General features: G+C 67.1%; 1 protein-coding gene across 1 annotated transcript; it reads right to left on the reverse strand.

The window, feature by feature from the left end:
• Nucleotides 1–816: 816 nt before the first annotated feature.
• On the reverse strand, nucleotides 817–9,476 carry USP43 (ubiquitin specific peptidase 43; the record flags this gene model as incomplete). Its single annotated transcript, XM_030962373.1, is given in 17 exon segments — nucleotides 817–932; nucleotides 1,069–1,242; nucleotides 1,314–1,412; nucleotides 1,672–1,812; nucleotides 2,058–2,406; nucleotides 2,536–2,665; nucleotides 2,741–2,818; nucleotides 3,122–3,225; nucleotides 3,368–3,479; nucleotides 3,621–3,761; nucleotides 3,763–3,784; nucleotides 4,223–4,346; nucleotides 4,509–4,644; nucleotides 4,812–4,904; nucleotides 6,018–6,118; nucleotides 7,703–7,843; nucleotides 9,048–9,476. Coding segments are annotated over 17 exon segments (2,490 nt in total), but the record flags the coding sequence as incomplete, so codon positions are not given.
• Nucleotides 9,477–12,800: the final 3,324 nt, after the last annotated feature.

A 12,800-nucleotide genomic window follows, 5' to 3' on the forward strand; every position in this document is an offset into this window, starting at 1 on the left:
CCGGGAGGTGGAGAGCGTTGGGGTGATAAAATGGTGGTTTGGTGTTTTATAGGGAACATTAGGGATCTGGTGCCATGGCATGGGCAGGGTTACCTCCCCCAGAAACAGCCACCCCACATGGCAGGATGCAGCCAGGACTGACCCCTGATCCCGGGCTGATCCCCACTGCAGAACCAGGACCACCCCCAAGGGACTCAGAGCCCTTTTCCCCTGGGATGGACGCTGGGTTTGTTTCACGTGTTTTTAATAGAAACCGCCGGCGGTGGGGCAGAGCCCCGTACAAAAGCTGGCTGCAGGAATCGGGGATTGCATAGACTGAGGTGTGGGGGACCCCGCACCCTCAAATAGTCGCCTTTTAGAAAACAAAAAGCGTCTCTGAATAAAACTCTCCTGGTACAATAAATACTCTGATGCTGCAGAGCTGGGGACCATGCACCCGCCTGCCCTGTTTGGGATGGCCCCGCGCTGGAAGACCCCCGCGTTCAGAGCCGCCACTTTGGGATGAGCCCAGACCTGAAACGCCCAGCTGGGGGTGGTCCTGGTTTGGAATGCTTCTGGATCAGGATCTGGGGTGCCCTGGGTCAGGCAGGAGCCCCCATGTCAGGATTCCATTTGGGAGCCTCTGGGTCAGGATAGCCTGGTTTGGTTTTCCCCCGGCTCAGGAGCCCCCAGGTCGGGACACCCCAGGTCGGGACGTTCCTGGTTTGGGATCCCTGGTTCAGGCACCCTTGTGCTGGGACACCCCACATTGGGGAGCGCCCCGATCCGTTCAGGACCTGCTGTACAGCTGCTGGGGGTGGTGCCCCCCTCCATGGCTCAGAAGCTGGACTCGGGCACGGCCGAGGGGCGCAGGGCCCCGGGGGGCTGCCGGCCCCGCTGCAGGGTGGCCCCGGGGGGACCCCGGGCGGCCAGGGGCGGCCCCGCCGCGGCCCCTGCCCAGCGAGGCGGATCTGCGCAGCCCCCCGTCGGCCCGGGGGGCAGGCTGGCCGAGCTCCGCGACCGCCCCAGCGCCGAGGGGCCGGGGGGCAGCGGCCCGGGGGACACCCGCGGCCCCGGGGCTGCCCGCACCCGCGGGCGGCCGGCGCGGGGTCCCCTCGGCGCTGGCGGCCCGGCGGAGCCGGCGGGGGGCGCGGGGGTCCGGCTCCCCCTGTCCCGGGGGCCCGGCGGGGGCGGTCCGGACGCTGAGGCTGCGACCGTGCAGGCCCTGCAGACCCCGCACCGGGGGCCGCGCCTCGAACCCGCCTGCGGGAAAGCACGGTCAGGGCGGGCGGGGGGCGCGGCGGGGACCGGGGGCCGGGCTCCCTGAGCCTCACCGTTCTCCGGGGCGGCGACGGAGCCCGAGGGGTCGGGGTCGGTGCGGGGCTCGGAGGCGGCCAGGCGGAACACCCAGTGCCCCGCGGCGGCGGCGGAGCCTGCGGGGAGCGGCGGGCGTGGGCCGGGGGCACCGAGCGGGGACACCCAGCGCGGGGAGCGGGGCATGGGACAGGGTGGGACAGGGTGGGACAGGGTGGGCTGGGGGTGCACACACGCGTGGGGATGGCACAGCAGGTCTGTGTGCACACGTGTGCAGGGGGCAGAGGCAGGCGTGCTCACACGAGTGTGGGCCGCACGTGGGGCTGTGTGTGAGCACACGGCAGTGCCGGGGTGCGGGATCAGGGATTTGGGGCTCACCCGTGCCGGAGCCGGCGGCGCGGCGGCGCTGGTAGAACAGGATGTAGGCGCTGCGGGTGCTCACCTCGGCCTCGCGCACCCACTCCACCCGGCTGTCGTCGTAGCTGTACCAGCGCCCATCCAGGGCGTTGCAGCAGAACGCTGGGGGCGAGGGGGCACGGCGTGAGCGGGGACGGGGGCTCTGTCCCGGGATGCCCCAAGCCCCGGGGTGCAGGGACACACCAGGGGAGTGGGATGGTGCTGGGGGACACATCCCAGTGCTCTGGGGTGGCTGCAATGCCATCCCGTGTGTCCCCTGCCCCCAGACTCCTCTCTGCCCCGCCCTGCCCCACGGCGCCCCCTTGGCACCCCCATTATACCCCCCTGTCCCCAGTGTCCCTGCTCACCGGTGTAGTGGCCGCCCTGCATGCTGCCGTGGTGGTTGCAGACGGCGTACAGGTCGTACAGGTGGTCGCGGGGGCAGCCCGGGGGCAGGCGCAGGGGGGGCTGCCAGGGCGCCCAGCGCCCCAGGAGCTGCCCCCCGGGCTGGCCCCGCTGGGCCACGTGCGGGGCCATGTCCAGCCCCCTCAGCGGGAACCTCACCAGCGTGGTGAGCTTGTGCCGCTGCTCGGCCACCTGCCGGAAGCGCTTCAGGTGGATGATGAGGATGTCGGGCAGCGTCCACAGGCTGAGCTTCACCGTGCCCTGCTGGGGCACCTTGCAGTGCGGGCAGCGCCAGGCATCGTCCGGGGCCAGCTGGGGACACCACGTCATGGCCACCTCCCTCCCTGTCACCCCCGGCAGCGCCACAGCCACCCCCAGCACTGCAGCCCGCAGCCCCTGTGCCAGGCTGGGCAGGGCGTGGGCCTGCCAGGGTGTCCATACCTGCTCCTCCTTGGTGTAGAGCTGGAAGCACTCGTCCAGGGTGCAGCTGTGCTGCTGCCCGTGTGCCTGCTGTTGCTGCCGCACGCTCTCCGCATCCTGCACCACCTCCTCCTGGATGCTCCCAAACAGCCTGGGGGGGACGTGGCACCAGTGAGGGTGACTCCAACGCCGGGGTGTCCCCTCAGCCCCAGCACAGGGGACTCACCGCTCTTTGGTGCTTGTGTCCCACTCCACTGTCAGCTTCACGTGGGGAGGGCCCCCAGCCCCGCACAGCTGCAGGGCCCTGAGGGAAGGACAGGGTGAGATGTCCCCAGAACCCCTGTCCCCATGGGAACACGTCCTTGCCAGCCCGTGGTGGCAGGCAGGGACAGCCAGCACCTCGCACAGTGGGAACGCTGGGCCAGGGCCCAGTGCTGGGGCAGCAGAGTGACCATCACTGTGGCCACCCAAGGTGTCACCACTGGGCACCCATGGTGACAACACAGCCATGCACAGGGACACTGTGCCCATTCATGGTGATGCCACTAGCCGCCCCCAGGGGTTGAGGGGACATCCTGGGGACAGTCCTGTCCCTGCAGCCCCTTACCTGTCAATGGCAGGGTGGCAGAGAGGACGGGGGTCCTGAGGGGACAGGTAGGTGCAGGGGGCCGAGCCCCCAGCCAGGCGGATCCGGAAAAGGGCTCCCGTGCCCTGGGAGGGGAGAGGGGGCTGTGGGGACAGGGATCCCCTGCCCAGCAGCAGCACCTGGCCAAGCCAGGCCTTGGGACACGGGGCAAAACCAGCCCCCAAATTCTGATGGCTTTGAGGGGACAGGGCTGTTCCCTGGGCTCACCTGTGGCCGGACCTCTCCCCGCAGGACCCCCCTCAGCTGGGCCAGGATGTTCTGCTGCAGCTGCTCCCAGGAGACGCCGCGCTCCTCCCGCAGCACCAGCGGCGGCCCGAACCTGGGCACAGGCAGCAGGGACACGGGGCTGGGTGTCACACAGGCAGGGAGTGGGCAGGACAGGGTGACAGGTGGGGGGCAGGCAGGTGGCAGGCGGGTGGCAGGACAAGGTGGCAGGCAGGTGGCAGGCGGGTGACGGTACCTGGCGAGCTGTGGCCCTGTGCCTGCCGTGTTGCAGAGCAGCAGCAGGATGCGGCCGCCGGGCGCAGCGGTGCAGGCAGTCGGAGGAGCGGGCAGTGCTGGGCAGCAGGCGAGGCCCCTCTGGCCGTGGCACCGCGGGGGACGTGGGGAGGCTGCGGGGACAACCTGCAGAATGAGGGAAATGAAGGGCTCTCATTAGCGCTGGGTTAATTAGCATGGCCCTGCCCAGCACCACTGGTCCCACCAATCCCAGCCAAAGAGATCCATTTCCCACCAATCCCAGGAGAAACTGCCTCCCCCATTCCCGGCGGGGTGCAGCTGCCTCTGACCAATCACAGCAGGGAGGACCCACTGTCCCACCAATCCCAATGAGGGGATCCACTCCCTCCCACCAATCCCAGCGAGGGATCCACTCCCTCCCACCAATCACAGTGAGGGATCCACTCCCTCCCACCAATCACTGGGCCGTTCCCGCCCCCCCCAGCGCCAATCCCAGCACAGCCCGGGAGCTATCAGCCAATGGGCGCGGGGCGGGACGGCAGCCGCAGCCAATGGGCGCGGGGCGGACCGGCAGCCGCAGCCAATGGCAGCGCGCGGCGGTACCTGCGCGGCGGGCGGGCGGCGGCTGGAAGGCGTAGACGGGCGCGGCCTCGCCGGCCGCCCGCAGCGCCTCGGGGTCGGACAGCGAGCGCAGGAGGCCCCGCGGGGACACCTCGGCCAGGATCACCTGCGGGACGGGCGCTCATCAGCACCGCGCGGGCCGGCCCCGCTCCCCGCTCCGCTGCACTGCTCCACTCCCCCCTCGGCGCCCCGCCCCCGCTCCCGCGCCCCCCTCCGCTCCCCGCTCCCCTTCCCCGCTCCCCGCTCCGCTCCCCGCCCGCCCCGTTACCTGCTCCGCGGGGACGCGGCCCTCCCGCGCCACCATCTCCCGCAGGTCGGCCACGGTGCCCAGCAGCGGCACGGCCAGGCCCACCCGCACGAAGCGCCAGCGCTCGCACTGCAGCACCAGCGTGACGTTCAGAGCCCTGGGGACACGCGGGGACACGGCTCAGCACCGCCGGGGCAGCCCCGCGTGGCACACACCCAGCGGGCACCGCTGCCGCCTGCCCCGGGGCTGCCGCCGCCTCCGCGTTCGTTATTTACCCAAAAACCGCAAATTGCTCTGCTCGGAGCGGCCGTGCCGCGGGCTCACCTGGTCTGGCGCAGCGGGATGGGCAGCGAGATGCACAGGAAGGGGTCGAAGGTGTTGCTCTGCTTCAGGCAGTGAGGGCACGTCAGGGAGGACCTGGCAGATGGATGGGCAGCGTCTGCACATGCCCATCTGCTGGGCCCCCGAGAGCCCACTCTGGGGCTGATCCCAGGTACCACACCCCAAATCCACCATCCCAGGTACCACATCCTAAATCCACCATCCCAGGCAGCACATCCCAAATATGTCATATCAGGTACCACACCCCAAATCCACCGTTACAAGTACCACAGCCCAAATCCATCATCCCAGGTGCCAACAGCCACCTGCTGCTGATTCTTCTTAATTCTGTTTTTTTGGGGGATGGGGTTTGGTTGGGTTTTTTTGGTTTTGGTTTGGTTTTTTAAGGGGGGGGGGTTAATTCCCCCCCTTTTTGTTCAACAAAAAGGGGAAAAAAGAATTAAAATCCAAAGCAAAATCCCGAGTCCTCGTTATTTGTCACCTTGAAGAGCCACTGAGCTCCCTGGGAAACAGCCACACGAATTAATAATCCTTTAGCGCACAGACGGCTCTGGCACGTGGAACAGGGATAATTAAAGTGCCTTTTACATATATAGGACGAGGGATTAATTGAGAGAGGAGGCAGGGCTTGTGATGCCAGATGTGTCCCCTGCTGCCTGCTGTGCCACGGCTTGGGGACAGGGTGGCCTGAGCATCCCATGAGTGCCAGGCAGGTGAAGGTGTGGGGTGTCCCATAGCGGGGCACCCTCGTGCTGGGGCTCTGGGACACTCCTGAGTCCTGTGGCAGAGGCACAGCGTGGTTTGGGTTGGGAGGGATCTTCAAAGAGCACCACGGACAGGGACACCACCACGGGCAGGGACACTGCCACTGGAGCAGGTCACTGCAGCCCTGTCCAACCTGGTCTTGGACACTTAAAACCCATGGCTGGGGTGGATGGGTGGGTGGGTGGGATGGTTGGATGGATGGATGGATGGATGGATGGTTGGATGGATGGTTGGATGGATGGATGGATGGATGGATGGATGGATGGATGGATGGATGGATGGATGGATGGATGGATGGATGGATGGATGGATGGATGGATGGATGGAGATCCTCCCCATTTCATCCCTTCCCTGGGCTCACAGTGCCCACCCAGGGCTCACAGAAGGCAAAGCCCCCTGTGGCAGGATCTGTGCCCCACTGACCTGTACTGGGCCTGGAAGTGGCTCTGCACGAAGCTCTGCCCACGGGGGTGCTGGGTGCCAGGGGGGGACCTGCTGGCACCGCTGCTGCCATCCTTGCCAGGCTGCAGGGGCAAGAGACAAGTGTGAGTGAGGTGACAGGGTGAGGGACATGACCTTCAGGGGGTCAGGGACACGTCCTAGGGAACCAAGCCCAGCTTTGGTGTCCCTATGGCATGAGGATGGACTGAAGGTAATGCCAAAGAGACTCTGGCACCTGCCTGCCTGGCGGTGCTGTGCCCTCCAGGCAGTGCCAGTAAAAAACCCGGGCTGTTCTGGGGTCAGACAGTGACTTTCTGGTGTCTCCATGAGTAAGATTGAAAATCACTGAGGATTTTGGCCGAGAGGTGGATTTTCCTCAATGCCATCTGCTGGCACCAGGTCCTGCTGAGGCTGACGTGTCCTAACGGTCTGCCTGGCACTGGGGTCCATCTGGTGTGGCTGAGAGGGGACCTGGATGGTGCCTGTGCCCTATAGAGCCCCCAGAATTCCCCAAAAATCCTCCTCCCGCCCTCCTGGCAGCCAAGCCTTGGTGCCCACTTTGGTCCCTCCTCACCCCAGACACTTACTGGGGGTCCCACCCAGGCCAGGCATCCCTCCCCAAGGACAGGGGCACTCAGGTGGCATCACCAAAAGGAACCAAAACTGGGGGGTGCCACGCAAAACTGCAGGTGCTGAGGGACACACCAAGGGTCCCCTCCCCAGGTGGCACAGCCTCCAGGTGGCACAGCCTCCAGGTGGCACACGTGGGCACTGACATTTAACGGGAGCTGCTGGGCTCTCCCAAAAAGCCTGGGGCATCCAATGTCCCAGGAAAGGTGGCAGGGCTGAGGGACAGCTCAGGTCAGGGCAGGGATGGCTGCAGGGCCCTGGCTGGGCAGCAAAGCCTCTCCAGAGGTGCTGGAGATGGGCACCACAGCCAGGCTCTCCCTGAGGGACAGGGCTGTGCTGAAGGCTGGGCAGGGTCTGCCCAGGACCCCAACCCACACCCTCGGCACAGCCACGGCACCCCAAGCTGGGCACATGGAGGGGGAGCTGCTCCCAGGCTCCCTGTGCCCAAGATGGGAGTCACCCCAAAGCAGGGACAGCTCAGTGCTGGGCTGAGCTCACGGGTCAAACAGCAACAGCTCAAATCCATCTCCTGCAACAGGCGGCGCCCGGCGGGCAGCAGCAGGCGGGGAAGGAGCGGGGAAGGAGTGGGAAGGAGGCGGCAGCAGGAGGCAGGAGGAGCCAGGGAGGACCAGGGCCAGGGCCAGGGCAATGCCTGAGCGCAGATGGATTGAGGAAGACTTAATTACTCATTTTGCCAGCAGCAAAGCCGCCGAGCTGTAATTACAGCGGGCTTAGCTGGAGGCAGGGAGAGACGGGGGGGTTGCATCTCCTCCTCATCCAAGGAGCAGGATGCCCCCAGAGCCGGGATGCTCAGCTGGATGGGCTCCTGCCGACATCCCCCACTCTCCCAGCACTCCGACCCCCGCCAGCCCCGCAGCACTCGGCTCCCACCGCCCTTTCAGCCGCGCACCGAGCGAACAGCAGCATCCCCATCCCCTCCGGGGCGGGGCCCAGCTCCATCCACCGCCTGGCACCGCATCCCGCTGTCCCTGGCCCCAGACCCGGCCCGAACGCCCTGCCGAGCCAGGGGCACCCACCTGCGCGGGGCCGCGGCTCTGCTGGGCCGGGGAGGCGGCGCCCAGGTCCTCGTGCATTCGGTCCAGCAGCCAGAGCAGGAACTCGAGCGCGTCGTGCTGAGCATTGCCCCGGAATTGCGAGCTGTGCTTGGAGACGATGTTCTGCAAGACACGGGCGGGGCGGGCGCTGATGAACGGGTTCTTGCTCAGCACCCACCCCAAAACCATCCCTGCTCCATCCTTGCAACAGCCTCTGCCCTGTCCTGCCTCTGCAGGGACATCACGGCCACCCCGGGGCCAGCAGAGCAGTGGGGACAGAGACAGAGGCTCTGTGGTGTCCCAGCTTCCAGCGGCCGGGAGGGGACACAGGGAAAACCGCAATGAAGTCCAGGCGGGCAGGTTTAGCCATGGGGACCCTCGGGTCCCACCTGCCCCGAGCGCTCCGACGGCACCAACTCCGTGTAGCCCATCCCAGGGCGGGGCTCGGCGGCCCGGGAGCTCCCCCGGGCACTTTGCAAAGTTCAGTTTTTTGGCAGCACCGAGGAAATGTCACTCGGGCAGGGGACACGTGTCCCTGAGCGTGGGGAAATGCGATGCCGGGCTGGCCGTGCTGCGGTGCCCATGACACCCTGTCCCCTGGCACACTGGCATGCGCCTGGCAGAGGTGTGACACACCCAGGGACGGAGCCCGAGGCCACTGAATTTGGCTCCTGGGACAACATCCTGCCTTCCCCGCCATCCCGGCCGGCTCCAGCTCAGCCTCAGGGCTCTGGGCACGGCCGGGGCTGGCGGCTCACCCACCCCGGGGGCTCCGGGGACAGGGGCCAGGCCAGAGGGAGGTTACAGCAACAGGGCTGGGGGTGTTCGGCAGGGCAGGGCCCACGGGGAGGGTGAGGCAGGGGAGCAGCTGATGTGAGCTGGGAGGGGTGGCAGGGGGTTTGGGGGGCTGGGAAAGGTGGCAGGGGGTTCAGGGGGGCTGGGAGGGGTGGCAGTGGGTTTGGGGGCCTGGGAAGGGTGGCAGTGGGTTCGGGGGGCTGGAGGGAGCTGTGAGCGGGCTGTGCCGGTGCTGTGAGCGGGGTGAGCCGGTGCTGTGAGCGGGGTGAGCCGGGTGCTGTGAGCGGGGTGAGCCGGGTGCTGTGAGTGGGGTGAGCCGGTGCTGTGAGCGGGGTGAGCCGGGTGCTGTGAGTGGGGTGAGCCGGTGCTGTGAGCGGGGTGCTGTGAGAGGGGTGAGCCGGGTGCTGTGAGCGGGGTGAGCCGGTGCTGTGAGCGGGGTGTGCCGGTGCTGTGAGCGGGCTGTGCCGGTGCTGCTGGGGATGCCGCTGGGGCCGGGGTGAGCCGGGGCCGCGGGGCGAGGGCCGCTCGGTACCTTGAACTCGGCGGAGAGCTGCGGGGTGTACTCGCGGGTCCAGAGCGCGCGGACCAGGGCCGCCAGCCGGTGCGTGACCTCGCCGCGGGCGCGGTACCGGCCCAGCGCCAGGCGCTCGGCCAGCGGCGCCGTGTTGCTCAGGCACTGCACCACGGCGTTCATGAAGCAGGTGTTGCCGTGGTTCCGCAGCCCCTGCGCGCCCGGCGGCCGCTCCCCGCCGCCCGCTCCCGCCTCGCCCGCTCCCGCATCGCCCCCCGCCGCCGCCGCCGGGGCCGCCCCGCCGAGCCGCCGCCGCGACCCCCGGAACCCGCCCTCGTCATCCTCGGGGGCGGCGCGGCGGCCCCCGCGGCCCCCGGCCAGGCGCGCCCAGGTGCGGAGCAGCCGCCCGGCCAGGCTGCCCAGCGAGCGCAGCGCCCGCCGCCGCCGCCCGCCCCCCGCCCGCGGCCGCCCCGCCGGGCTCGCCCCGCCGCCGCCCGCCCGCCGCCGCCGCCCGGGGCCGCCGCCCGGCCCCGCCGCGCTCATGGCCGCGGGCGGCCGCCGCCCTGCCCCGGCCCGCCGGCCCCGGCCCCGCCCCGCCGCGGCGCGCATGGCCCCGGGCGGGCGCTGGGCGCCGCCGGTGCCGGTGCCGCTGCGGGGCCCGGAGGGGCCGGGCGGGAGGTTTTGTGCGCGGCCGGCTCCTCCCCCGGCCGGGCTGGCTCGGGAGAGGGAGACGGGAGGAGGAGGAAGAGGGAGCGGAGCGGAGGCGGGGGGAGCGGGGAGGTGCTGCCGGCGGCACGGGCGGCCGTGCCCCGCCTGCCCCGGTGTCCCCAGCGTCACCCCGGCCCCGCCCGGTACCAGCCGCGGGGAGCCGTCCCTCTGTCCCCTCCGCGGCCGTCCCGTCCCCGCTCCTCGAGCGCTGCCCTGCTGCCCTCAGCACCGCCTCGGGCTGTCACAGCGTCACTCTGGGATGCCCCAGTTCTGCCTCCTCTGGGCGCTCTGAGCTGAGATAGCGGCACGATGGTCACCTCTGCACCCTCCACACCGAGCCTTGGGGACATAACGACAGTTCCTGTGCCCAGAGTCACAAAACGGGGGTTTCCAGCCCGGGGCTGGCAGAGTCCAGAGCCTCTGGCCACCTCCTGCCCCTCCGCACTGTTTGGCACCACACCCTGGCGTCTGTTTGGGGTTCGGGAGGTGGAGCCGGGTGGCAGAGGAAGGGTCAGGAGGTGCTGTTGGATGTCACGGTCCCTCCTCCCCACAGGGCAGGTGTACCTGGGCCGGGCTGTGAGCTCGGGGGTGCTGACAGGACGGTGACCTCCCAGGGGGATGCCAGGCTGGCAGCCAGCAGTGTGGCACACACGGATCAGGCACGGGGCCGTGTGCTGCCCCTGGAGTGATCTCAGGCTAAATCCAGCTGCCGATGCTGAGCAGATGGAGCGGGATCAGCCGCCCGTGGATCCCCAGGGACGGCTCCGCCGCGAGTGGCGCCGGGCTCAGGAGCTGCTGATCCAGACAGGAGAGAGGATTGAGCCCGGCCGAAGTTTCCTGCCGCCTGCAACCAGCCCTGATGGGCACGGGATGTTCCCTGAGAGCCCGGCTGGGGTCCCCCTGCCCCCTGAGAGCCCGGCTGGGGTCCCCCTGCCCCCTGAGAGCCCGGCTGGGGTCCCCCCTGCCCCTGCCAGCCCCCCGAGAGAGCAGCAGCCTTGCAGGGACCGCCGCTCCCAGCCGGGGCCACCCCGGGGCCATCCCGGGCACTCAGCCTTTCCTCCGGGGCAGATGGGAATGGGGATGGATCAGCCCTGCCGGGGGCGGTCCCTGTGCCCGGGGAGCCGCTCTGGGCTGGGGGATGCAGGGCAGGGGCTCAGGGCCGCCCCTGGCCCCACAGAGCCCCACCAGCACCGTGGGGCTTTCCTCCCAGGCTGCCTGAGGAAAGCTGGGCTGAGCTGAAATTCCAGCTACAAACCCCCCCGGCTCAGAGGTTTGACTCCTGGGCTGACTCTGCATCCACTGCTGGAGCTCATTTCTCAGCATCCTCCTGGCCAGAGCTGTGAAATCCATCATTACAAAGCCAAAGGATAAAACTCTCCTCTGGGAAAAACATCCTTAATATCAGGCTCCCCGGTCCTATCCAAAGGTGACAATCCATACACAGAGTGTTCCCTGGGACACCCGGCAGGTTCCTGGCCCTGCTCTGGCCCCCCGCACTGCAAACCCCACTGCAGACCCCGGGAATTGGGAACTGGGCTGTGCCAGAGCGCTTGTGTGGGGCTGAGGGGCCTTTCCTGGCTGAATCGTCTAACAAGGGCAGGCTGTGCCTCACGCAGCGTGGGAAGAATGGGTTTATCTAGAGCAGCTCCCGGCTCACTGAGGAGAAAAGCACTTGTTGTTTCTCTCTGGCCGCTTTTGGCTGCACACTCAAGCCCCGAGCATCCCACGCGAGCCAGAGCTGCGGTGCAGGGAGGGAGAGGGAGCCCGGGCCGGGCTCCTGCTGAGCTCAGGGCAGCCAGAAACACAAAACAACTCCTCAAGGAAAGTGAGGAGGAAAAGCCTGAAAAGGAGCGAGGGGAGAGGAGAGTCCAGAGGCAGGAGCTGAGCTCAGGTCGGGTCAGAACCTGGTGTTTGTTAGAAGGGGAGGGATGGGAAGGGAGGGCTGACAAACACAGCCAAGGGAAATGGCTCCAAAGTGAGAGAGTGAACTCAGTCCTGCCAAACACCCCAATCCTGCCAGGATTCGGAAGTTAGGGTAGTGAAAGCATTTATCCCGGGATCCTGTCAGCCCCCCCAGCTGCCCCCTGTGATGTCAGTGCAGGAATCCTGACAGCACACATCAGCCAACGACTGAAAACTGAATCGGGGCCTTTCCAAGCACAGGCAGAGGCATCCCGTGGCTGTCAGTGCATCCCCCCCGGCCTGGAGCAGGCAGAGGTGCCTTTCCTACAGGTAACTCCCATTCATTCCAATTCAAGGCAGTTTGCACACCGGAGTGAGCCTCAGGAATGCTCACCGTGTGAATCTGCCTTTCAGTGGCACTGTGGTTGTCATCTTCCCTCTTTTTCAGGTCATTCTGAACGTGATGCCTTCCTATTCAGGCTAAATCAAATATTTATCAACGCTGCAGCATCCGGCACTGCTGGGTTGCGTCAGCACTTTCTCCCTAAAATGCCTTTTTTGGGATCTCCTGGCTCTCTCCAGCTCTTGCCTCTCAAGCTGCCATTTCCTGCTTCGGCTTCAGAGCAAATGTGGGGTGGGCAAAATCCGAGTGTCAAACACCAGGAAAGGATGGAAACGCTTGGTCCCTGTGCTGGAAAATTCCTTGTTGTTATGGCATGAAGTGCCTGGGAGAGCAGACAGCCGGGATGGGTATGAAAACACGGAGGGGTTGGGTTGGATTAGGGAGACACGGGGACAGGACAGCCCTGGGCATGGACATGAGTCCCTGTGCCAGCGAGGCACTTGGATTTCAGGATAAAATCCTGAATAGATCTGGGCTGAACCGACTCAGGCCTCAGAGAAATCCATTTCCACGCTGCCAAATCATCGTGATAATAATAACAGCAAAAAAAAGAGAAACCTTCCTCCCTGCTCGCTGTGCTCTGCCCTGGGACAATGTTTGCTTTCTTTGAGCCTCTCCCGCTCTCTTGGCACGGGCTGGGAACATCTGTGCTCTGGAGTGGAAATGTGCTTTCAACAGCCCCATCCTGTCCCGGCCTGGGGGCAGCTGGGGGAGCCCGGGTGGGGCTGGGAGAGCCGGCCTGGGCTGGCACTGCCCCCTCC

This window comes from Camarhynchus parvulus, chromosome 18 (assembly GCF_901933205.1).
Source record: "Camarhynchus parvulus chromosome 18, STF_HiC, whole genome shotgun sequence".
In the NCBI taxonomy this organism is placed as follows: Eukaryota; Metazoa; Chordata; class Aves; order Passeriformes; family Thraupidae; genus Camarhynchus; species Camarhynchus parvulus.